The sequence below is a fragment of the Aspergillus uvarum genome (assembly GCF_003184745.1).
Source record: "Aspergillus uvarum CBS 121591 unplaced genomic scaffold BO82scaffold_14, whole genome shotgun sequence".
Taxonomy (NCBI): Eukaryota; Fungi; Ascomycota; class Eurotiomycetes; order Eurotiales; family Aspergillaceae; genus Aspergillus; species Aspergillus uvarum.
In genome coordinates, this window is record NW_020291311.1 from 72,186 (window position 1) to 95,112 (window position 22,927).

The 22,927-nt window shown below is 56.8% G+C and overlaps 8 protein-coding genes across 8 annotated transcripts; 7 read left to right on the forward strand and 1 right to left on the reverse strand.

Annotated features, from left to right (window-relative positions):
* The first annotated feature begins 1,359 nt into the window (after positions 1 to 1,359).
* On the forward strand, positions 1,360 to 5,769 carry BO82DRAFT_33854 (uncharacterized protein). The gene is made up of 7 exons (XM_025633437.1): positions 1,360 to 1,649; positions 1,753 to 2,784; positions 2,836 to 3,555; positions 3,603 to 4,616; positions 4,667 to 4,937; positions 5,006 to 5,120; positions 5,193 to 5,769. The coding sequence occupies exons 1-7, from the start codon at positions 1,630 to 1,632 to the stop codon at positions 5,402 to 5,404; spliced, it is 3,384 nt and encodes a 1,127-aa protein (XP_025493960.1). The 5' UTR covers positions 1,360 to 1,629; the 3' UTR covers positions 5,405 to 5,769.
* A 365-nt stretch (positions 5,770 to 6,134) lies between these two features.
* On the forward strand, positions 6,135 to 7,874 carry isn1 (IMP 5'-nucleotidase ISN1; the record flags this gene model as incomplete). Its single annotated transcript, XM_025633122.1, has 3 exons — positions 6,135 to 7,149; positions 7,405 to 7,544; positions 7,600 to 7,874. 3 exons carry the CDS (start codon positions 6,135 to 6,137, stop codon positions 7,687 to 7,689), a joined length of 1,245 nt encoding a protein of 414 aa, XP_025493961.1. The 3' UTR covers positions 7,690 to 7,874.
* A 99-nt stretch (positions 7,875 to 7,973) lies between these two features.
* Positions 7,974 to 9,543, forward strand: BO82DRAFT_352509 (NAD(P)/FAD-dependent oxidoreductase). Its single transcript, XM_025634704.1, has one exon. The coding sequence runs from the start codon at positions 8,219 to 8,221 to the stop codon at positions 9,416 to 9,418; it is 1,200 nt and encodes a 399-aa protein (XP_025493962.1). The 5' UTR covers positions 7,974 to 8,218; the 3' UTR covers positions 9,419 to 9,543.
* BO82DRAFT_33859 (uncharacterized protein) lies at positions 9,505 to 9,874 on the forward strand. Its single transcript, XM_025633438.1, has one exon. The coding sequence runs from the start codon at positions 9,590 to 9,592 to the stop codon at positions 9,803 to 9,805; it is 216 nt and encodes a 71-aa protein (XP_025493963.1). The 5' UTR covers positions 9,505 to 9,589; the 3' UTR covers positions 9,806 to 9,874.
* Positions 9,875 to 10,216: 342 nt separating this feature from the next.
* BO82DRAFT_352510 (ATP-dependent 6-phosphofructokinase) lies at positions 10,217 to 13,228 on the reverse strand. Its single transcript, XM_025634705.1, has 3 exons — positions 12,073 to 13,228; positions 11,559 to 12,020; positions 10,217 to 11,511 (listed from the first exon to the last, which is right to left on the reverse strand). The coding sequence occupies exons 1-3, from the start codon at positions 12,811 to 12,813 to the stop codon at positions 10,363 to 10,365; spliced, it is 2,352 nt and encodes a 783-aa protein (XP_025493964.1). The 5' UTR covers positions 12,814 to 13,228; the 3' UTR covers positions 10,217 to 10,362.
* A 1,190-nt stretch (positions 13,229 to 14,418) lies between these two features.
* Positions 14,419 to 16,642, forward strand: BO82DRAFT_352511 (mediator of RNA polymerase II transcription subunit 17). The gene is made up of 3 exons (XM_025634706.1): positions 14,419 to 14,720; positions 14,777 to 15,162; positions 15,213 to 16,642. The coding sequence occupies exons 1-3, from the start codon at positions 14,449 to 14,451 to the stop codon at positions 16,472 to 16,474; spliced, it is 1,920 nt and encodes a 639-aa protein (XP_025493965.1). The 5' UTR covers positions 14,419 to 14,448; the 3' UTR covers positions 16,475 to 16,642.
* Positions 16,643 to 17,416: 774 nt separating this feature from the next.
* BO82DRAFT_352512 (carnitine O-acetyltransferase CAT2) lies at positions 17,417 to 19,644 on the forward strand. Its single transcript, XM_025634707.1, has 4 exons — positions 17,417 to 17,621; positions 17,675 to 17,720; positions 17,780 to 19,442; positions 19,492 to 19,644. Exons 2-4 carry the CDS (start codon positions 17,684 to 17,686, stop codon positions 19,622 to 19,624), a joined length of 1,833 nt encoding a protein of 610 aa, XP_025493966.1. The 5' UTR covers positions 17,417 to 17,621; positions 17,675 to 17,683; the 3' UTR covers positions 19,625 to 19,644.
* A 646-nt stretch (positions 19,645 to 20,290) lies between these two features.
* Positions 20,291 to 22,530, forward strand: BO82DRAFT_352514 (NAD-dependent succinate-semialdehyde dehydrogenase). Its single transcript, XM_025634708.1, has 3 exons — positions 20,291 to 20,370; positions 20,423 to 20,510; positions 20,814 to 22,530. Exons 1-3 carry the CDS (start codon positions 20,341 to 20,343, stop codon positions 22,193 to 22,195), a joined length of 1,500 nt encoding a protein of 499 aa, XP_025493967.1. The 5' UTR covers positions 20,291 to 20,340; the 3' UTR covers positions 22,196 to 22,530.
* The last annotated feature ends 397 nt before the right edge of the window (positions 22,531 to 22,927 follow it).

Consider the following 22,927-nt stretch of genomic DNA (forward strand, 5'->3'; position numbering starts at 1 on the left):
ACCCCTGGGCCTTGGTAGCCAGGACTGGATACAGACTGACACCGAGCTCGATGCATTGCAATGGATTCGAACCATTTCCTTGATTTGAGCCGGTAGATCGGCCCTAGCGCTGGTACCCGGCGATGATACATCAATCGCGGGTACGGGTGAACCGGGCGGTGTTGGTGTGGTGGGTTTCAGGTTCCCATCCGTGCCGGAGGACAGTTCCTCCATCCCTGGGGAAGGAATCAGATACTACCGATCGATATGTGGGATGGATTACTGGTCTGCCAACTTTTTCTCCTTCTTTCCCACATGTGCAGCTGTCTCATCAGCACGATGATAGCTCACTTTCCGAACCTGTCGCAACGGTCTACGGAGTAAAGAGCTTCTAGATACGGAGTACTGCCCATCTCTATAGTTAGGTGTTGGTCTAGCCCTGATGGGTAAAAGGTACTTTGCCACTAGTAGTTCGCTGCGGTGGTGAGCTGCTAGTTAGGATCTAGAACCTTAGATATACGTTCTGTTACCATATTCCAATGCCTGCGAGTATTTACCATCACGATTGATTTCAAATCGTGAATCATCACCATGAATGATAACATAATCATGAGTAGATAATCAATAACTGCTGCCTCAGGCAGGGAGGGTTGAAAGCGGCAAGATCAGGCACGAACACTGAGAAGAATGAAGGCAACCAGGCCAGGCCAGGCCGGCACGGGCGGGAATCGGGATGGAAGCCGCGAGCTGCGGGCGAAAAGTGCCCCAACAACGACGATCGTAGACGATCGCCTTTGTCTATTATTCTTCCCACTTTTCTTTTCTCCTCCAGTTTTCTTCCGTCTTTGCCTTTTCCGGCCACATCACATCGTGCACAACTCTACGGAGGGTTGAAAATAAAAACCATTGTGGAGTTCTCGCTAAGTTTCTTTTTTCCTGGTATCATGCTTCTCGTGAACACAGTTACATCCGTCCATCCATCTATCGATCCCACCACAACCTACTCTCTCGCGCAATCTCCACGATGCCCCAGCAAAGGTCCCCCTCCCCGAACCCGCTTCCTCGGGAAAGAATTCCTCTCAAGCATCTCGCTAGGTTCCTCCGATTGAAAGATATTCTTATCCTTATCCTGCCGCCTCGCCACGCCTCGCAGGGGATCCTTCGGAGCCGAAATTCTCCCCCACAGGAAGCTTTTCGGCCGGATCATGCGCCCAGAGTCGTCATGGTTGAACCGTGGATCATCAACGGTCGTTCCCGGGAATCGACCAGGTAGGAAGCCAACGCACCGAGTTATTTGGGGCCGTCGATGATCCCCTTACCCAAGCTGCGACCCTATGAGCGGAGACGCTGGACGGCCTAGACCCATTTCCGCACCGACTCCACTTCTAAGCCCACTTGGCTGGGGGGCTTTCCTGTTCAGCTCCGACGGTGGCCAATTTCTCAACTTTATTTGACCTTCAAAGCTGCGCGGCAATCTCAACCCTTGCACACTCAACGATATAGCTTAACCTCTTCGCTGTGCCCTGTCATTCTTCCTCACCATCCTTTTTCCCACCGGGGTCATCGGATGAGCTCGTATCCTCACTTGCGATGCCATAAAGACTCTGGCCTTCAGCTATTGCGAATAGCGGCGTTTTAGCTCTGCCCGCGATGGCTCCAGATCAGACCAAGTATGATCTCTTTTTGCTGCTATCTGACGGCCCCAGCCGGCCTTTGGCTCTTATCTATCATACTACACTGGACAATCGGCTAACCCGTTGGACTCTTGCGCAGGGTATTCAGCTTCCAGGCTATAGACCGCACGGATGGCCCGCCGCAGCCGCTGTCGACACCGTCGCCAGCCGACGAGCCAGAAGGTCTATCGAAGCCTTGTCCCCCTCCAGACCCAACACTGACCGCTCTTTCTCGGCTCGGTGTATTCCACCTGAGCTGCAAAGGTGCGTTTGTGGCGTCATTCGAAAACGGGCAGACGCATATCATCGCGGAAGCGGGGTTATCGGTTATCAGGGACAATGAGGTGTCGGCTCTGGGACTCACGACACTGGGTTTACGTTTTGACGAGGAAGAAAAATCTCGTTCCCATCATCCGTCCAAGGACGCATACAACATTATTCAGGACATGTCCGTGCAGACCGACATCAAACTACACGCTTTCGTCCAACAGCACCCCCGTGCCAGGTTCTATGCGGAGGTTCCGGTATGCAGCTCATCCGGAGAGGTCATTGGTACATATGGTGCTGTAGATACTCAGGCGCGGCCGTCTTTTGGCGAGTCGGAATTGGCGGGTCTGCGTGAGATTTCTGATTCGGTAGCAAACCACCTGGAAAACGTCCGGACTGCGCGTCGCCACCTCCAGGCCGACCGTATGCTTGCGGGGCTTACGGCATTTTCCCAGGGCCAGGCCAATGCACAAAACACCGATTGGAGCAGCCGGCGGAAGAGCATCGCATCAAACAGGATTTCTCTTCAATCTCTGGACGTGCCAGATATTGCTCGTCTGTCCGTCTCGTCCACGGCTACTCGGGAAGTCTCGCCTTCATCGGGTAGACAGCGGGACAGTGCTCCAGATTCGTCCTTCTTTCAGCGTCGACCCTCAAGTACTCCCAAGGCAGCCTCGCCCTGGGAACAGTCGCAGACTCCTAGAAAAAGGTCGGACGACACGAACAAGCTGGTGATTGTCCCGGAATACACCGCCACCTCGGAGAAAACCTCACAGCTGTTCAGTCGGGCCAGTGCTCTGCTACAAGAAAGCATGGAGTTGGATGGGGTCATCTTTGTAGATGCATCCCGGACTAACTCCCGCAGGTAAGGCGTAAAGTCCTCAATTCGTAAACTAGCTACCTAACCTGGACACAGTAGCTCGACTGCTAGCGTAGGTGATTGGGACATGCTCTCTAGAGATAGTGACTTGGGGATGTCCAGTCGCTCGCCAAGTCTCTCCTCTCATGGACAATGGGCCGAACGGTCATGCGAGACTCTGGGCCTTGCCACATCCGACCGGGTGAGCGAGAGTACCGCCAGCTCGCTTCGACCAGCATTGACCGAGGGCTTGTTCCATGATCTTTTCAATGCTTGCCCTTACGGGGAGATTTTCAACCCTCCACAGTCAACCACCCTTTCACCGCCGAATCTGCTAAATCGACGCAACAGTCAATCCCGGAAGGAGAGCGACGTTACGTTGCGTCAGTCGGTCGAGACTCGGCTGGCACAAACATATCCCGAAGCGCGGTCCTTCATCTTTATGCCTTTATGGAACTGGAACAAATCGCGCTGGCTCGCTGGGTCCCTGATATGGACCTGTGACGATGAGCGATTGTTCGACCAGGACGATCTTCACTTCTTGAAAGTATTTGGTGACTCTGTGATCTGCAAGTACTGTCAACTTGACTGGACGGCGACCGAGAAATCCAAATCGGATCTGCTCTCCTCGGTCAGCCATGAATTGCGGTCGCCATTGCACGGCATGCTTACAAGCACGGAGCTTCTGCAGTCGACGGGGCTTGAGTCCGCTCAGCAGGACATGGTTACCATGATTGAGACTTGCGGTCTGACCTTACTGGATACTGTGAACCACCTGTAAGTTCAGCTACATGACCTTCTACCACTCGACTGATTTCTTCAAGGCTTGACTTCACCAAGATCAACAACCTGACCCTTGCGCACAAGAAGGGAGCCAATGGAAGTGCTCTCGACAACTTGAAGACCGATTTCGATCTGGACATACTCATCGAGGACGTGGCTGACTCTTTGTATGTCGGCCATCGCTCTCTCATCAATGCTTCCAAGATTGCGGGTCGGTATCTGCAGACCGGCACGTCTATGACGAGTGGAGCTGCCAAGACTAACCACCCGAATGATCTGTCTGTCATCATTCAGATCGAGGATCTCGGCTCGTGGAACATCCAGTCATTATCAGGTGGCTGGCGCCGGATTGTCATGAACATCTTGGGCAATGCTTTCAAATTCACTCGGTCGGGATATATCGAGATCTCCTTGGCGAAGAAGGTGCATCGAGATGCAGGATCCAAGAAGGTCTTGGCGCACTTTTCTGTGAAGGATACTGGAAGCGGAATCTCGCCTGAATTTCTGGAGCATCAGCTGTTCACCCCGTTTGCACAGGAGAATATTTTGACCGAAGGGGTGGGATTGGGCTTGAGTGTGGTGAATCAGGTGGTGACTTATCTGGGGGGAGAAGTGGAAGTCAAAAGCACTGTCGGCGTTGGAACGCAGTTCGACGTTTATGTGCCTTTGGACTTCGTGGCGGAGACTTTCGCGCCGGCTGAACCTATTCCTAGCTCGATTACGCGGGTCTCTCTGGTCGGATTGAATGCCTATGCAGACTTGAGACAAGCCCCGGCCGGGCTTCTGCGACCGGAGGCCAAGCGCAAATTGGCTCTTCGAAGCGCGTTGAGCAATGTCCTGTTGAGTCAACCGGGATGGATGCTGTCATTTGCCGACTCGGTCGACAAAGCATCCGGCGACATTGGTGTCATCGAGGAGTCTGCGCTGAAGGCGCTTCATGAGAAAGGCGGGACTCGACTGAAGTTCAACACAGTCATTGTCATAGGGGAGCAGGGTGTTTCCATCCCGCCAGACCTCACTATCGAGGGTTCCGATGTGATCTACATCCCTCAGCCGTAAGTATCATCCCGTAACCAGGCACAGTCTCATGCTGAGAGAAGAACAGTATCGGTCCGCGGAAGATCATTCAGGCCTTGCAACGGGTCAACGAAGCTCGCCCACAAGCCCCTTCGGCGGAGCAGGATTATATCATTGGCCCGTTCTCCGGTGCTCAGCGCGGACGCAGCTTGTCGGATGCGTTCGCTCTGGCCAAGGGATCGGAGTCGCCTCCGGTGGTGCGGGAGAATATGTCCGAGTTCGCGCCGGACATGTCACGGAAATCGAGACAAAATGAGCTTCACGTGCTGATCGTCGACGACAATGACATCAATGTCAAGGTGTGTCTAGGGAGCTCTACCAGGCTGCTGTTTGGTTGTGTGCTAGGTCCATGCGCTAACAGCTCTAGGTCTTGACCACCTTCATGCGCAAAATTGGCTGCAGCTATGAGACTGCCACGGATGGCCTTATCGCCTTGGAAAAATTCAAAGCGTCGACGAAACACTTCGACTACATCCTTATGGGTATGCCTGTCACCCGTTCCCATGCTCTTTCCATGCTCTTTAGCAGGACAATTACTAACGGCTGAGAACCAGACATCTCCATGCCCGTGATGGACGGTATCGAATCCTCCAGCAAGATGCGGGAATTCGAGGAGGAGAACTCGCGCCCGCGCACGGCCATCATGGCGGTCACCGGGGTGGCGTCGAGCGAGATGCAGCAGCAGGCCTTCGCGGCGGGGATCGACGACTATCTGGTCAAACCCCTGTCGCTTCACGACTTGAAACGAATAATGAACATTGCATGATTGAATTTACGGTGAGCGGTGAGGGAGCTTCGGGGCGGATGAAAAGTGAGGGATCATCATGTATAGAACCCATGTTGCGGTGTTGGTGTTGAGGGTGGAGGATAATTCAGGTTTGCATTTTGGTTTCTGCGGGGATTTAGATGTATAAACTAGACGCATTGGTGGCTTGCTTTGTTACTTGGCTTGGCTTGGCTGGCTGGTAGGAGTTGAGAGATCTTTGCTTAATTCGATGGTGTGTATTAAAAAGGCAGGATCTAATGCAGTCAACCATACTACTCCGGATGGTGCTGTCCCTACATGGCCAGATGTAGGCAGCATCTGCTAGTCCTGGGATGATACCGGTAACTTACAGTACAAGTGCTCATAACGACCTGTTAGTCACACGCAGCATGTCATGTGACCCCGTGCTGCAGATAACAGTGGAGGTCAGATGACTTCACCGCCGGTCCAATCACGGTTAGCGGCGGCGATCTCCGACAAGGAGCGAGGGTAGTTGGTTATAACTTCTGTATACTTAGTCAACTGTCGTCTGTTGTCCTACCGTCGTCTGTCTGCCTCCTTGCTTCTCCATCATCGTTGCTTGCTTCTCTTCCGTGACCCTTCAATACATATTACATCAACTGTCCTCCCAACTGACACAATCACCTGTAACCAATTGACTGCCCCTGCACCCCATCTCAAGCGGGGACCCCCAGCCCTCAACAGTCCCTCTCACCCAACCCAACTCACCATGACCACCCGCTACCGCGTGGAATATGCCCTCAAGTCCCACCGACGGGACCAACTGATCGAGTGGATCAAAGGCCTTCTGGCAGTACCATTCGTCTTGCACTCGCAACCGACCGCCGTCTACCAGGAGCACAGCGAGAACCTGATCGCGGTCGCCGCCGACACCCACCAACGGTATGCGGAGATCTTCCGCGATGTGGAGAAGCTGATCCGCGACCACATCACACACCAGGCGCAGGAGGCGCCCGGCAAGTCGAAGCTCAAGCTGCTGGTGCCGACGGTGGGCTCGTTCTTCACGCCGCTGTTCCTCGAGGACGCCTTCAACTACCAGGACCGGCAGCGGTTCATCAGCCGACGGCGGTTCGTGGCGCCCTCCTTCAACGACGTGCGGCTGATCCTCAACTCGGCCCAGCTGTTCGGCCTGGCCCGCACCACCGGCGTCGACCTGGTCACCTTCGACGGCGACGTGACGCTCTACGACGACGGCGCCTGCCTGACCGACGACAACCCGGTCATCGCGCGCATCACCCGCCTCCTCCTGGCCGGCCGCAAGGTCGGCATCGTCACCGCCGCCGGCTACACCGAGGCCGCCAAGTACTACGAGCGGCTGCGCGGGTTGCTCGATGCCATGCACGCCTCCACCAGCCTGACCGACGCCCAGCGCGCCGGCCTCGTCGTCATGGGCGGCGAGAGCAACTTCCTCTTCCGCTACGACCACGCCTCCCCGCACCGCCTCGTCTACGTGCCCCGCTCCGAGTGGGTGCTCGAGGACATGCGCTCTTGGCAGGAGGCCGACATCACCGAGTTGCTGGACATCGCCGAGTCCTCGCTCCGCGCCTGCGCCGCCAACCTCAGCCTGCCCGTCGCCGTGCTCCGCAAGGACCGCGCCGTCGGCGTCTACCCCCTCGACCGCAGCAAGATCACCCGCGAGCAGCTCGAGGAGACCGTGCTCGTCGTGCAGAATACCGTCGAGCGGTCGCCGGTCGGCTCGCGTTTGCCGTTCTGCGCTTTCAACGGTAGCTCCCCCTCCCCCTGTGTCACTCAGCCCGAAGTCTTATGGCAAGGCTTCCCGGGGGAGAACCCCCGGACCCCCCTTTTCTTTCAACTTCCCAGTAACACTCAATCCTGAGTCCTGGAATAAACACGTTCTGGGGAAGAACCCCCGGAGCCCCCTTTCTTTCAACTCCCCAGCAAAGCTCACTCATACCAAACATTGCACAGCCGAGTCTTCTGCTTTCTCTATGGTTGGACAGGGCTAACATTTTTGTCAGGCGGCAACGACGTATTCGTGGACATCGGCGACAAGTCCTGGGGTGTGCGGGCGTGCCAGAAGTACTTCGGCGGCATCGAGCCCGCGCGCACGCTGCACGTGGGCGACCAGTTCCTCTCGGCGGGCGCCAATGATTTCAAGGTGAGTCTGCCTCTGTCTGCGTCTTTGTGAAAATAGATAGGCTGACAGATACTAGGCGAGGCTGGCGTCGACCACGGCGTGGATCGCGAGTCCGGCGGAGACGGTGCAGCTTCTCGATGAGCTTGAAGGGCTGTCGGGGGTTTAGGGATTGCGTAGGAATCTGTGTATTGTTGCTTGTCGGGCAACGAATGGCCCAGGTTATGCTCCTGGGCTCATTGGAAGCTACAAGGACTGCTCGTATTGCCCGCAGCAGGAGTCCAATTTTTTGTTATGATTTATCAGCGTGACTTTTGTCTGTAGGCGATGCTTTATAATCAACGCCGGCTGCCGGGCGGGAATTTTTAAGCTGTGTCGTGCTTATCACTAATCTGATGTACACGTACATACGTACAACTAATGATGCCTCGTAGACCCTGACAGTGGCAGTGGCAGTGGTCGTGTCGGTCTGCGATCTGCAGCAAAGTGGGCCCACACGAGCGCGTCAGCACGCAAAGTCGGTGGTCTACACCCCAGGTGTACAGGCACACTCTAGAGAGTAACGCCCTGTGGAACGGGTATAAATCCACCGGCATCCGTCCCGTACCTGAACCCATCTATCTCCATTCTACCCGGTCCAACCACCCAGCCCACCCCCATCCCCACCTTCAAAATACCACAAAACCGACAGAAGAAAAATGCCAACCGTCCTAATCCTCGGCGCCTCCGTCGCCGGCCTCCCCATCGCGCACGCCCTCCTCAAAAACAACACCTCCACCTCCTCCCGCCACAAGACAAAGGTCATCCTGGTCAACCCCTCGCGCGACTTCTTCTGGATGATCGCCGCCCCGCGCATCCTCACCAAGCCCGCCGCCTTTCGCGCGGAGCAGTACCTCATCCCCATCGAGCCGGGGTTTGCGAGGTATCCCAGGGAGGAATTCGAGTTCGTGCACGGCGCCGCGACGGGTGTGGACTTCAAGGCGAAGACGGTGAGCGTTGCGCTGTCCGCCCCTTCATCTGAAGCCGACAGTACTGCTGCGCGGACGATCGAGTATGGATACGATTACCTCGTCCTCGCGACGGGGAGCACCACGCCGTCTTCGATTGCTACCACGACCGAGAGCCGGGGGCACGCGGTGCTGTATCCGTTCAAGCCCCCTCCTCCTTCCACCAGCGCTTCCCCCCACTCCCTAGGGGACTTAATCGCCACAGCGCAAAGCAGCATCAGCAAAGCGAAGAGAATCGTCATCGGCGGCGCAGGCCCGATCGGCCTCGAGACGGCGGGGGAACTCGCTGACCTGCCGCACAAACCGTCTATCACGCTGATTTCTGCTGCGGAGCGGGTCCTCCCTGGTATAACAGAGGGCGCGAGCAGGTCTGCGGCGACGCAGCTTGCGCAGAAGGGGGTGTATGTTATCACCGGCCGGAAAGTCGTCAGTTACTCCCCCGAGGAGGGGGTTGTTACCCTCGATAACGGGGAGAAGATCGAGACGGAGGTATACATCCCGACGACGGGGGTGCTCCCTAACAACTCGTATCTCCCGGAGGGAGTCCTCGACGAGAAAGGGTGGGTCAATGTCGACGAGGAGCTGCGCGTGCTCGGCACGGAAAGTGTCTATGCGGCGGGGGATATCACCGCCTATCCTACGAGGTTGGCCCAGCGGGCCGGGGAGCAGGCTGGTATTGTTGCACATAATCTGGTGGTGGAGATTAACGGTGCTGCTGGCGGCAAGAGGAAGCGGTTTGCGCCGGGGAAGGCGATGATGGTTGTGCCCCTTGGGAGTGCCGGAGGCACCGGGGAGTTGTGGTTTGGGTGGGTGCCGTTTGTTTGGTTGGTGCGGTTGGTGAAGGGGCGGGATTTTTTTATTTCGAAAGCTAAGAGCTTGGTATTCTCCTAGAGGTGGGGAGTCCGGGTGTCTCCCCCGGTATCTTTTATATCTCTCTTCTTTAAGGGTTTATGCTTGGTTTAATTGAGGTGGGGGGTACGGGGGGTCTCTCCCCGTTACTTTCTGTATTCTGTTTTCTTTAGGGTGATGCTTTAGAGTTATTTGATCTAGCTTTGGAAGTTAATGCTTAATTTGATACAAGCGGGGGCTCCGGGGGTCTCCCCCCGTTGCTTTCTAGATTTTGTTTATATCAGGGTCTCTCTGAATATACATTCTCTTTGTTTCTCTTCTCTGGGGTTTATACTTGATGTGAATAGAGCGGGGTACGGGGGGGTCTCTCCGTGTAACTACGTATATTTCTCTCTGTCTCTATGGTTGCTTACTATCTACTGTGATTGAGTAACGCTGGCTAGTCTATAGTATCTGGTTTAGGTTGAATGTGAGCGTGGCTGGGAAGCTGAAAAGAAGGGGGGTCCGGGGGTTCTCCCCCGGGAAGCCTTATTCTAGGTATACATTAGGGTTAAGTGTTACTGGGAAGCTGAAAAGAAGGGGGGTCCGGGGGTTTTCCCCCGGAACGTGTTATTCTAGGGTCCTGGGGTGAGTATCACTGGGAAGCTGAAAGAAAGGGGGGTCCGGGGGTTCTTCCCCGGAACGTGTTATTCTAGGGTCCTAGGGTGAGTGTAGTTGGGAAGGTGCCAAGGAGGTTCTTTCTCTCGGTATACATCAGGTTGGTCCTACGGGAAGGTGCCAGGGGGGTTCTTACTCTAGGTGGACACCAGATTGGTCCTACAGGGAAGGCGCAGAGGGCGGTAACACATCAACAAGTCCATTGATGAACGAATCATTATCCATATCGCATAACACCCATTGTATCGATCTTTTCTTCATGCCTCATGCCAGCTGGTATCCAGCCTCTACCCAGCCTAACACAGCCCTCTCAGCCAGCCCCAATCATCCTAAGCAGCGTAAGAGGTCCAGGCGGCCGCGTTCTCTTTGCTGGACCGCCCGGACAAGATGTTGACCGTGTCCTGAAGCTCCAGCCAGAACTCGGTCTTGGGCCGACGGCGCGACCAGTCGGTCTCGGTCGCCTCCAGCCCGTTCTCGCCGCCCATCGCCGAGAACAGCACCTGCGAGCCCTTGATACCAATAACAGAGGCGGACATCTCGTCCTGGGCGATCTCCTCCGGCGACTGGCCCGCGTAGCTCTCCAGATGGATCATACACTTGGTGGCCATGCGCAGAGCGCGGATCCGGTCCATCGGCGACGGCTTGCCGCCCTGCTGGAAGTGGCCGGGCACGGCGGCACGCGACTCGAAGCGGCCCTTGGCCTCCTCCTTGAGGATGTCGGCGATCACCTGCGTGGTGTACGTGTTGGAGGCACACTCGTTGCGCAGGATGATCTTGCCGGCGCGGTTGGCGCCCTTGTCGCGGGTGAAGCTCTCGCGCAGGAAGTCGATGTCGCGCGACAGCGTCTTGATGTCGATGCCCTCCTCGGGAATGTACACGGCCGCCGCGCCCACCGACAGACCGGCCGTCGTGGCAATGTACCCCGACTTGCCGCCCTGCGTCTCGATGACGAACACACGACGCCGCGAGGACGAGGCCGACTGGCGGATGATGTCGCAGAAGTCGATCAGCGTGTTGAGACAGGTGTCGCTACCCAGCGAGTACTCCGTACCGGGCACGTTGTTGGAGATCGTGGCCGGCAGCACGGTCATGGGGATCTTGAAGGCAGGGAACTTCTCACGCGCCTGGCGCAGCTGGCTGACAGCAGTGAAGGCCTCGAATCCACCGACGACGAACAGCGCGTCGAACTTGAACTTCTTGAAGCACTTGGCGGTCGTCTCCAGGTCCTCACCGGGCAGGCTGCGGTTCGTTCCGATGTCGGATCCTCCCTCGTTGACCCAGCTGTCGGACTCGATCCACTTGATCTCGCGGACCGAGCTGACCGGGGTATCGGCGTGGTGGCGGCAGAGACCGGGGAAGCCGTTGTGGATCGCAAGGGGCGTGTGGCCGCGGGTCAGACAGTAGGCGACGGCGGCGCGGGTGGCCTGGTTCATACCACCAGCGGGGGCACCAACGTGCACAATAGCGATGCGCATTCTCTGTTTTCAATCAGCACACGTACCAAGCACCAACACGGGGATCTTACCTTGTTCTCAGGGAGCAAGAGCTTCGGGTGGTCGGGGGTGGAGGTGTTCTTGTAGGAGAAGTGGTATTCCTTGAATTCCGAGTCGCGCAGAGCCATGGCCTTGTCGAACTCCTTGTTCTCGATGTGTGCGGTGACGGTCTTGGTGAGCTTCACGGCCTCCATCAACGGCGTGCGCATGATCTTGTTCTCGCGGATGGTGATGACGGGCGACGGCGAGTCGGGCTTGGTATCGAGGACGGCGCGGACGGCCTCCACACCCTGCAGAGTCGACAGCCAGCGGTCATAGGCACAAGCGGCACCACCTCGCTGGGTGTGACCCAGAACCGTCACACGGGTATCCAGACCCAGACGCTCGGTCAGAATGTCCTTGATCTTCGAGCTCGAGATCTTGTTCAGGTGTCGGTCCTGTGCTCCCTCGGCCACGATGACGATGGTCCTCCGCTTTCCGCGTTCCTTTCGGTTCTGGAAGATGTTAGCCTGGTCCTTTAGGGGAAGTTCCAGGGTTGCTGATTACCTTAGTGATGATGGAGCACATGTCATTCTCCCATCCATCCTTGGGAGGCATTTCAGGCACGAAGAGCCAGTCCGCACCGGTACTGATGGCAGCCATCAAGGCGAGCCAACCGCAGTGACGTCCCATGACCTCAATGACGAAGCCTCTCTGGTGGGAGAAGGCAGTATCGAACACGTCGTCGACCGCGTCACAGATACGGGTCAGGGACGAGTAACAACCAATGGTGGCGTCCGTGCCGGACATGTCGTTGTCGATGGATCCAACCAGACCGACGATGTTCAAGATCTTGTAGGGCTCGACTTGCTCCTTGGTCAATTCCTTCTTCTCAACCAGCTCCTCCAGCAGACCCGGCCACTCGGAGCGGAAGAGATCGGCACCCGTCAAACTACCGTCACCACCGCAGACGACCAGGGCGTCGATGCCGCGGAGGACCATGTTCTTGGCGGCCTTGAGACGACCGGGGCGCTCGCGGAAGGTCATGCAGCGAGCCGAGCCGATCAGGGTACCACCCTGAGACAGCCAGCCGCGGACATCTTCCCAGTAGACCTGACGGATCATGTCTCCGCCGTTGACCAGACCTTCGTAACCTTCGAAGACGGCGTAGGCCTCGCAGTCGGAGTGGATGGCCATGCGGACGACGGCCCGGACGGCGCCGTTCATACCAGGAGCATCACCACCCGAGGTCAGGACCGCGATGCGGCGTCTCTTGGGGGGTTGCACGGGATTTTGGGGGGCAGCCATCGTGTCGATGACGACGAGTTCAGTTTATGAGGGTTTGTAGCTCCAATCCACGCGGGGGATGAGCAATGTACTTGGTGAGGGGAGGATAGGCGACGGAGGATGAGTGAAAGAGCTGGCAATGGCGGTTTGCGGAACGTTCCTAAGGTAAGATAACTTGTGTGACGGTGGGGGAGAAGTGCCGGTGAGAAAAAGCGGGTGTGGGCAACAGTACGTCACAGACTTGAGGACTGGAGAGGTCCGGTAGTGCCCCGCCGAGAATGTAATGGGGATGAGATGGGCAGGTGGGTGGTGGAGGAGGGTGCGAGGAAACAACGAAAAGAACACGCAAGAGTCAAGCTAACGGACTTCTAGTCCTGATGAGATGCGGATGCAGCTGTCTTTGATGCTCGTGTCAGCTCTGGTGAGGTGAAGCTGGAGGCACTGGCATGGCATGACGAAAGAGGGGGAGCGAGGCCAAAGGCGGCCATGTGCGGCAATTGATGTCACTGCTTCTGCGCCGTCAGAAAGAGACTAGTGCGGGACACTACACGTGACTGCCGCTAGGGTAGGGCCGTTGCTCGCACGTGAAGTCATGTGATGCTCCCTCAAATGGGATCCACGCGCATAATCTGGCGGATCCGATTGGAGCAAGCTAGCTCCTGCTGTTTGATCCAGCTCGGATTCCTGAGCGAACTGATGGCTTCCCGAACCGGACAGTAGGGTCTCGCGGGCCGATCGTCGTCCCCAGCCGGCACCCTAGACACTCATCATCATACCTCAAAGAACTGGTTTGCCAGTGGAGAATGACAACATCAGAGGATGGAAAACATTAGGGTAATTTGATAACGAAGACGCTTAATTAGCACTCATCTATACACCTTCCAATCAAAGAAAGCCTTCGGGTTCAATGTTAATATGAGTCTGTAGACAGATATATATTTCAGCTCTCGGACCGTGAGCCATTCGTCGCGCATGTTTCTTCACAACACGCTATGTGGGAAGAAATCTCCCCATATACTTGTATTCCACATCAGAATGAATAGTAGAGAACATGAAGTAAGCAAGTGATGACCGCCAGACGGACTGCTTCCATCCAAGGGTGAATGTTGCAAAACTATTGGTAAAATACGTACCATGCACCATTGTCACGACCTAGTATGTCAGAAGTCTAAAATGATACGGTCAGACGAGCGGAGTACATAGCTCTATCAGCTAACAGTAAATGGACAGTTCTTCATTTTTGCAACTAGCTGGTAAGGCCTTTCTGCTTGAAGGTAGATTCTGCCTGAATAGTAAGCCTCGGCATCAATGCCGATACTTGTCTCATCAATACGAGGATGTTGGACAATTGTCTTCAACATGAGAGTATGTGCAGAAAGAAGCAGGATAGTTAGCGTCCGTGACCACACACTGGATCATACACTGGCTTCCTGATGAAATGTTTCGCACGTCAAGCAACTTCAATCAGAGCAACACTTGAAGCCTTATCGGAAGTAATAAACCGAAGGACACTAAGACCAACCCGGACTAGCGTGAACAAGCTGCTCCGTCACGTGCACAACAGCCATGGTCTATCTCCGGCTCGATCAATTGCACCGACTCCGCTCAACTCGCCTGAGCTGCCACCTGACGGACACCTGACGGACGTACGACACCATGTCCGACTCCTTCACCCTCCCCCTGCGCCCGCTTCTTGAGAAGCGCGAGCGGCCGGACACCCTCCCCCAGGAAATCGCCCAGATCAACGCCCAGTACGGATCCTTCCGCGATGTCACCGAAGAGAGCCTCCGGGCCAAGATCGCAGAGGAGAAGAACAAGGACCCATGGGCGGAGGAGGACGAATCCGAGAAGCCGACCGCCGAGGTTGACACCACGGAACGAATGGACCAGTTGTACAAGCGCCGCGCCGAGATCACACAGTTCGCCATGTAGGTGATGCGAACCCCCGACCGACACACAGACACGGTGCTGATGGCAGGTGTAGGCAGGCGCACATGGAAGCCCAGTTTGCCGTCGATTTCGTCTCGCTGCTGCTCTCGAAGCACACCCCCCGCCAAGCGGAGCTGTCGATGTCGGCCTACCTGAAACAGGTGGCGCCGCTGGGCTCGCTGAACGCCGAGATCGTGAACCCCCCGCCCAAGTCGGAGGCCGCGCTGCAGGACATCACGACGGTGTCGCGGGGCTGGAGGATTCAGAACTTCAACGCGGCGGCCAACAAGCTGCTCCGGTCGGCGACCCGACTGGAGACTGAGGTCGCGTCGGAAACGAAATACTGGGATGAAGTGCTGGCGGTGAAAAACAAGGGGTGGAAGGTCTGTCGTCTGCCGCGCGATAGGCAGGCTCTCGGGGTGCAGTACGGGTTCCTTGAAGGTATGCATCCCCGTAAAATGGAGGCCTGTAGCCATGCTGATCTTGGATAGCTACGCCGATTTTCCGCGACCGAGGCCTGGCGGCGTTGCGACGGGCCGATGACGGAAGTTTGCTGCTGGACAAGGGATTGATTCCTCAGAAGGTCAGGACGGTCCGCGTGCGGGTTAAGACGCAGGGGCAATTTACTGGATGTTCGAAGGTTTCGTGGTCTCTACCGGATGCAGACTCGATTGAGGGCCGGATTTTACAGGCGCGCGACACGGTCTACGAGGAAGAGCTGTTCCATGAGATGGTACGCGAGGCTCGCATAATGGGCAGTCAGGGCGTGACGACTCGTCAGAACCTCATACAGGTTCCCGTTTCGGAGGAACAGGAGGTTCTGCTGGATCTGGTGGATGTCGACCAGGGCGAACCGGCGGATACAGAGATGCTTTCGAACGAACACGACACCATTGCGGATGCAGTAGCGCACTCGGTCCGCATTCTACTGGCTTACGCCCATCGACAGAACCTACGACGCAGGACGCAGCCCCCGCCCCCTCTGACTCCCAAACGACGACATGTTCCCGAGTACCAGCTGCTGCGTCCGGTGATGGCATACCTTCAGCACACCGCGCACGTACGGTCTCTGGAGTCCTTCATGGGTGACATCGTCGGGGTCCTGAAGTCGGCCGGACTTCGTTGCGGCTTCACGTCCGCCCCCTTTTCGTCCGTGAGACTTCCCAAAGTGCACGCTTCCGTGCCCCAAGTGGAGACCCTGGTCAAACAGTTCCTGATGCCATTCGAATCTACGTTCACCGGCAACCTCCTCACCCCCGAAAGCTCCTTCTGCGTCAAAGTCCGGACCAACACCGTCTATCCGCCATCGGGCACCTATTATGAAATCACGGTGAACCTGCCGCATCACCCCGAGGTCAAGCCCCCCAGTCGCATTGGACTGCAAAATGAAGCAGCAGCCGCTCTCGCCCACTTCATGCTACTCGATATTGTGACAACCATTTCACATAAAGGGGCGAAGTCGTCGGAGGGTACCGATGCGGGCAAGGGAGTGCTGAGCTGGGAAGCGGCGTACGCGCATCACGGCGAGCTCCGAGCTCTCTCCAGCTCGGGGAACAACAAGAAGATGAAGGTCAGTCTGTCGCGGGAAGAGTTGACCGTCCAAACCTACCCCTTGCGCGGGGCGGATGTGTCTGGCCGAGCTGAGAAGGGCAAGTCCGCGACTTCGCGCCACCAGAGTTGGAGATCTGATTCTAGTGAGTCGCGACCGAGCTTAATGGAGTTTGTGGAGGAGGTGTCGCAAGATCGGCCTTGACTGCCTAGGAAACGAGCTGTACAGAGACACGGTGGATTCACATGCGGTAAGACCAGTGAAGCTTCCACGCAGTCAAACCGGACTGCAACCACCACCGTGTTAGCGCATCGGAACATAGTAAACCTCCCATGATACCCATGATATAATGCCATGATTCTTTCTGAGCCAGGTTTTCACAACGTAAGCATTATCTGTAGGCAGACGATTGAGAGTGACATTTGAGTTGGAGGCGGTCACTCCTTGCGGTGCGACCAATGAACTCGTTCCAGTGGCTCGGGCAAGCGGGACGGGTGAATGGAAGGGTTCATGTGAATGATGAGTTGGACAGGGCTATACGTGGGCTATGATGCCGCAGTGCAGAGACGATACTGTTAGATATCTCTAAACAATTCAGCGGTTGAGTGAGCAGGCAGCTGATTCTGGCGGAATCCGAAGACTGACCCCCACCTTGATTCCGTCCCCAGTTTCTCCCCGCATTTCGACGGGACCACCTACGGCGACGGTTGACAGTGCGTGAAGGGGGGCTTGGGGACAGTCTCTAGAAGCGAGATGTAGACATTTGAGGATGAATGATGCTCGTGTACTCTGGGATACTGCACAAGAATTAATCTTGGACTCAGGATAGTCTCCCTTGTATCCTTGTCATGATCTTCCGGGGACGTTACAGCAAGAACTGGAGCTCCCATGAACCGAGGCTGGTGGCCGGTCTGGGGCATTACATAAGCGCGCGGATCCTGTAATGGGACGGCGTAATTTACCTCACTCATACCCACTTGGCTGCCTGTCGATCACCCAGAAGGTCCCGCATACTGGTAATATACAGGCTGTGACCCGCCCTCGGTCGGGTGAGCTGCCGTCGCTCTGCTGCCGAGGCTTTTCCCCGACTTGGCCGGCCTGATCGTCTCATGTGGTCTTCCTCTTCCTCCTCTCCCACCGGCTGCTCTCTTCCTTCTTATTCCTCCCCCTACTCTGCCTCTCGCTGTCCTACTTTCTACCTCACAAATACTAACTCACCTCTTTTCTACGACGCTCTCCTTTCCAGTCACAACCGTGAGGGATGTTTACGGCTGCGAGCAGAAGCCGCCTCCCCACTCTCCTACGGCCCCGTCTTCCCCCCACAAATTCACTTCTCGCCAGATCCGCCGTGGTAAGAGCATCTCTCCTCTCCATAAAATAGCGACTAATGTGTCTCTTGCGTAGTCTCCAGTCATGGCTCCCCGGCGCAAGGCCTCATCTGTCCCTGAGGGTAAGCGAAAGGCTGCCGACTTTCCAGCAATAAGACGGCTAACGTGCATTCCGGCACAGGCTACACAGAGGATCTCTCCAAAGGAAAGATGCTCCGCTTCGAAGACTCACTCCCCCGATTGCCCGTTCCTTCGCTAGAGGAAACCGGCCGGCGCTACTTAAAGTCCGTCCACCCCCTGGTGTCCGAGGCGGAGTACGAGCGCACCAAAAAAGCGGTTGAGGCATTCGTGCGTCCCGGTGGTGAGGGTGAGCCCCTGCAGGAAAGGCTGCTCGCCCGCGCCGCCGACCCCAAGACCAAGAACTGGCTTCTGGAATGGTGGAACCACGCGGCGTATCTCGCCTACCGCGACCCGGTCATCCCCTACGTCTCCTACTTCTACTCGTACCGCGACGATCGCGCCCGGCGGGACCCCGCTAAGCGGGCCGCCTCGGTCACCACCGCCGCGCTCGAGTTCAAGCGCCAGGTGGACTCGGGCGAGCTGGAGCCGGAGTACATGCGCGGCCAGCCCATAGCGATGAGCTCGTACGAGTACATGTTCAACTGCTGCCGGATTCCCGGCGATGGGGTGGACTACCCCCAGAAGTTCCCCGCCCTGGACCACGAGCACATCGTGGTGGTGCGCAAGAACCAGTTCTTCAAGGTGCCCTTGGCCATCAACGGCCGACCTCTGAACAACTCCGAGTTCCAGCGCCAGTTTGAGCGGATCTACCAGATCGCCCAGCGGTCGCCCCCGGTTGGCGTGCTGACGGTCGCCAACCGAGACTCATGGGCCGACGCCCGGAAGAAGCTGCTGGCAGCTCACCCGGCGAACGAGCAGGCGCTGCGGGACATCGAGTCGGCCGGGTTCGTGGTGTGCTTGGACGACGCGTCGCCCGTGACCCTGGAGGAGCGCGCCCACCAATACTGGCACGGAGATGGCGCCAACCGCTGGTTCGACAAGCCGCTGCAGTTCATCGTCAACGACAACGGCACGGCCGGCTTCATGGGTGAGCACAGTATGATGGACGGCAGTCCCACCCACCGCCTGAACGACCACCTCAACAGCCTGATCTTCGCCAACAAGATCGACCTCTCGGAGCAGGCGGTGCGGTCGGACCTGCCCGACCCGCGGCCGATCAACTTCCACCTCAACGGCGAGGTGGAGGAGGCGATCGAGGCCGCCACCAAAGAGCACCGGCAGCAGATCTCGAACCACGAGCTGAAGGTGCAAGCGTACCAGGGCTACGGCAAGGGTCTGATCAAGAAGTTCAAATGCAGTCCGGATGCGTACGTGCAGATGATCATCCAGCTGGCCTACTACAAGATGTACGGCAAGAACCGGCCGACGTACGAGTCGGCGTCGACCCGCAAGTTCCAGGAGGGCCGGACAGAGACGATCCGCACGGTCTCGGACGAGAGCGTGGCCTTCTGCAAGGCCATCAGCGACCCGGCCGTTGCTCGGGAGGAGGTGGTGCGGTTGTTCCGCGCGGCGCTGGCCGCCCACTCGAAGTACACGGCGGAGGCCGGCGACGGCCGGGGCGTGGACCGTCACCTGTTTGGACTGAAGAAATTGGTGAAGGAGGGGGAGAAGTTGCCCGCCCTGTACGAGGACCCAGCTTATGCCTACAGCGGGTCGTGGTACTTGTCCACCAGCCAGCTGAGCTCGGAGTTCTTCAACGGCTACGGATGGAGTCAAGTAATTGACGATGGGTTTGGTATTGCCTACATGATCAACGAGAACAGGTGAGTTTCTTCCGTCACTGTATGGCTAGGCCATGACTAATGTGTGTAGTTTGAACTTCAACATCGTCTGCAAGCGCCTGGGCGCGGAGCGGATGAGCTACTATCTGAACGAGGCGGCTTCCGACTTGCGGGATGTGTTGATGCCTGATCTGGCTGCTCAGAGCGAGAAGGCGAAGTTGTAGTATACCATAGATAGAGTGGGATTTGTTTTGGAGATATATCCTTGTAGATCATGAAGATCATATGATACATGTACGGAGTACTTTCACGCACTGTAACGATATACTTGTCCCACCACCCCACCACTTGCACTGGAGAGTAAGGCTTTCCGGGGGAGAACCCCCGGACCCCCCTTCTTTTCAGCTTCCCAGTAACACTCAACCCTAAAACACATAATAAAGGCTTCCCGGGGGAGAACCCCCGGACCCCCCTTTCTTTCAACTTCCCAGCAAAACACAAACCCATGACATCAATAATCGGGCGCAGTGCCACAGTGACGAGTACATTGCAAGATATGACAGAAAGCTGGGCTATCACGCCGAGCAGGAATGCCACACGTCATATCCGGCGCATTTCTCGACTGGATGTATGCAGGAGTGGCTATCTGGAAACAACATGTGCAGCCGTGTCTCTATCGAGAGGCCAGAAAGTGGCTGCAGAAGTCGGGTGCTCGAAGGATCACTGTACAGTAATGTGGTTACACTCAGCCAAGAGTAGTTGCAGCTGACGGAATGATCAACCCTGCCGATCTCGTTTGTGGTGAAGTGCGGGGTGAGCTGAGCTGAGCTGAGCTTACAGTTAAATATGAGATAACTGACCCCTCACTTGAATCCTCCTCAATCCAACCTCTGTGTACCAGCTGCCACAAGACAGTCCCCTGTCTATACAACATATCACCATGGCTCAGAAATATGACCTCCCCTTCAAGGTAAGTACAGTAGAATCTTCTCACTAGCATCGACGAAGACTAAGATGGACAGCTCGATGACCCGTCGATTCTCCACTTCGACTCCTTCGTCAACAATGAGTGGAAGCCGGCAAGCAGTGGGGGGAGATTCGAGGTTATAGGTCTGTCTCTTACATTGTCTGCTATAACTTCACATACCCTCTCTCAATACACTATTCAGACTGCATCATAATGTTGTTCTGATGGTCTGGATTTACGGGGGGAGACCCCCCGTACCCCCCTCTCTTGCCCACATGATGCACCTACACAGATACTTCTATAATATTTTGAGGATATACGGGGGAAGAACCCCCGTAGCCCCCATCTCCTTTCCATCCTATTCAACCCAGACATAAAACATTTAAAACTTACGGGGGAAACGCCCCGTACCCCCCCTCTTCCCTTCCCAACCTAACAGTGTTCAGACCCCGCAACCACAACCCCTTGGACCAGCATCCCCACCAACACGGCAACCGACATCTCCAGCTACACGCACTCCGCCTCCACAGCATTCAGCACCTTCCGCACCACCACCGCGCGCCACCGCGCCCAGCTCCTCCAAAACTGGGACACGCAGATCCGCACCCACCGAACAGACCTGGCGCGGATCCTCGTCCACGAAACCGGCAAACCGCTCGCCGAAGCCCTCGGGGAAATCGACTACGCCCTGACCTTCACATGGTGGTTCGTCGGCGAGCCCGAGCGCATTTCCGGGAGTATCACGCCCGCCGCGATCCCCGGCCGCCGGATCCTGACCGTCAAGCAGCCGATCGGCGTGGTCGCCGCGCTGGTCCCCTGGAACTTCCCGGTGGCGATGGTCGTCCGGAAAGCGGCGGCGGCGTTCGCGGCGGGGTGTACCATGATCGTGAAGCCGTCGCCGGAGACGCCGGTCAGTGCGCTGGTGCTGGGGGAGCTGGCCAAGCGAGCGGGGTTCCCGGCCGGCGTGTTGAATGTCATCACCACGGATCTGGAGAATACCCCCGCCGTCAGCGAGGCGCTGTGTCGCGATCCGGCCGTCCGGAAGGTCACGTTCACCGGGTCGACGCGCGTCGGGAAGCTGGTGGCGGGGTACTGTGCGCCCGGGCTGAAGAAGATGACGCTGGAGCTGGGCGGCAACTGTCCGTTCCTGGTCTTCGATGATGCCGACCTCAACCAGGCGCTGGAGATGCTCATGGCGCTCAAGTGGCGGCACGCCGGCCAGGCGTGCATCACTGCGAACCGGGTGTATGTGCAGTCCGGGGTGTATGACAAGTTCGTGGGGATGCTGAAGGAGCGCACCGAGAGGCAGATCAGGGTGGGGAATGGGTGGGAGGACGGGGTCACGATGGGTGCGCTGACCACGCCCCAAGGAGTCGAAAAGGCGCTGCAGCAGGTGCAGGATGCCACGGCCAAGGGGGCGACGGTCGTGCTCGGCGGGGACAAAGTACCTGGCACGGGGTACTTCTTTCAGCCCACCATCCTGAGGGATATGACGGCCGACATGCGCGTGTCGAGCGAGGAGTCGTTCGCGCCGATTGCCGCGCTGTATCGCTTCGAGACTGAGGAGGAGGCCGTCGCGCGCGCGAATGATACCGCTATGGGGCTGGCGAGTTACGCTTTCACTAAGAATGCGGATCGCTTGTGGCGGTTGTTTGAGAATCTGGAGGCGGGCATGATTGGGTTGAATACCGGGTCGTCGTCGGCGGCGGAGGCACCGTTCGGTGGGGTTAAGGAGTCGGGGTATGGGAAGGAGAGTGGCAAGGAGGTCGCGGTGAATGAGTATTTGGTCACCAAGACGGGGACCTTGACGGTTGATGGGCATTACTAGTGTTTGGGGGTGGATGTTGGGCACTGGTGATGAAGATGGTTGTGAGGAATGGATTTAATGTTGTAGGCCCACATAGTCCGTCTGAGTGTCGGATATACTTGCTACTGCTTTTCGGCAGAGCAAGCCTGAACATCGAAAATTGTGCACCACTTGGTGTATTGATCATTAATTGCTTCGCGGATATCTGACCGCCCAGACTCGCATGTTGTTTCCCCTTCCTGTCAACAATGCGACGTGCCAGGTCCATCGCACACGCCCGCTGCTACGCCTATTCCCTGACGGGTCGTAAATCACCCCAAGATGCTACAGAATCATCGTCTTCGACACTTGGAAAGATTCTCCACCTTGTGCTTTGCAACTTTCCTTCGATCCAGCGCTTATCAAATAACAGTAAGAGTCCCGCGAGAGGCTGAGCTGACGACGTGTCGCTCTGCGCCACTCTCTCCGCCAATACCCGGCATCGTGTACCCTCCTGACTACTAGCTAGGTTAATTGACCAGGAGGTACTTCTCCCCTTCGTTCTTCGAATCCACTGTCAACTTGGATGTCGGTATATGGGTCACTCCAGCCTTGCATTAGTGCTTAGGCCACAGCGTTTCTTTCTTTGTCCATGGACTATAACCCGGACACCTGCCCCTGCTCTGTACAAAGTCCGTTCCCACAGACGGCGTTAAAGAATCAAGCAAAGCAACGCCCATCGCTGAGACCCGAATGGACAAGAAAACCTGAACT

Coding starts and splice junctions, on each gene's coding strand:
- BO82DRAFT_33854 (XM_025633437.1), top strand. CDS start 1,630: ATGGCTCCAGATCAGACCAA. Junction 1,650..1,752: donor ATGGCTCCAGATCAGACCAA/GTATGATCTCTT, acceptor ACTCTTGCGCAG/GGTATTCAGCTTCCAGGCTA. Junction 4,617..4,666: donor GTGATCTACATCCCTCAGCC/GTAAGTATCATC, acceptor AGAGAAGAACAG/TATCGGTCCGCGGAAGATCA.
- BO82DRAFT_352509 (XM_025634704.1), top strand. CDS start 8,219: ATGCCAACCGTCCTAATCCTCGGCGCCTCCGTCGCCGGCCTCCCCATC.
- BO82DRAFT_33859 (XM_025633438.1), top strand. CDS start 9,590: ATGCTTAATTTGATACAAGCGGGGGCTCCGGGGGTCTCCCCCCGTTGC.
- BO82DRAFT_352510 (XM_025634705.1), bottom strand. CDS start 12,813: ATGGCTGCCCCCCAAAATCCCGTGCAACCCCCCAAGAGACGCCGCATC. Junction 12,021..12,072: donor TGTGCTCCATCATCACTAAG/GTAATCAGCAAC, acceptor AACATCTTCCAG/AACCGAAAGGAACGCGGAAA. Junction 11,512..11,558: donor TCTTGCTCCCTGAGAACAAG/GTAAGATCCCCG, acceptor GATTGAAAACAG/AGAATGCGCATCGCTATTGT.
- BO82DRAFT_352511 (XM_025634706.1), top strand. CDS start 14,449: ATGTCCGACTCCTTCACCCTCCCCCTGCGCCCGCTTCTTGAGAAGCGC. Junction 14,721..14,776: donor GAGATCACACAGTTCGCCAT/GTAGGTGATGCG, acceptor TGGCAGGTGTAG/GCAGGCGCACATGGAAGCCC. Junction 15,163..15,212: donor GCAGTACGGGTTCCTTGAAG/GTATGCATCCCC, acceptor GATCTTGGATAG/CTACGCCGATTTTCCGCGAC.
- BO82DRAFT_352512 (XM_025634707.1), top strand. CDS start 17,684: ATGGCTCCCCGGCGCAAGGCCTCATCTGTCCCTGAGG. Junction 17,721..17,779: donor GGCCTCATCTGTCCCTGAGG/GTAAGCGAAAGG, acceptor ATTCCGGCACAG/GCTACACAGAGGATCTCTCC. Junction 19,443..19,491: donor TACATGATCAACGAGAACAG/GTGAGTTTCTTC, acceptor TAATGTGTGTAG/TTTGAACTTCAACATCGTCT.
- BO82DRAFT_352514 (XM_025634708.1), top strand. CDS start 20,341: ATGGCTCAGAAATATGACCTCCCCTTCAAG. Junction 20,371..20,422: donor AATATGACCTCCCCTTCAAG/GTAAGTACAGTA, acceptor TAAGATGGACAG/CTCGATGACCCGTCGATTCT. Junction 20,511..20,813: donor GGGGAGATTCGAGGTTATAG/GTCTGTCTCTTA, acceptor AACAGTGTTCAG/ACCCCGCAACCACAACCCCT.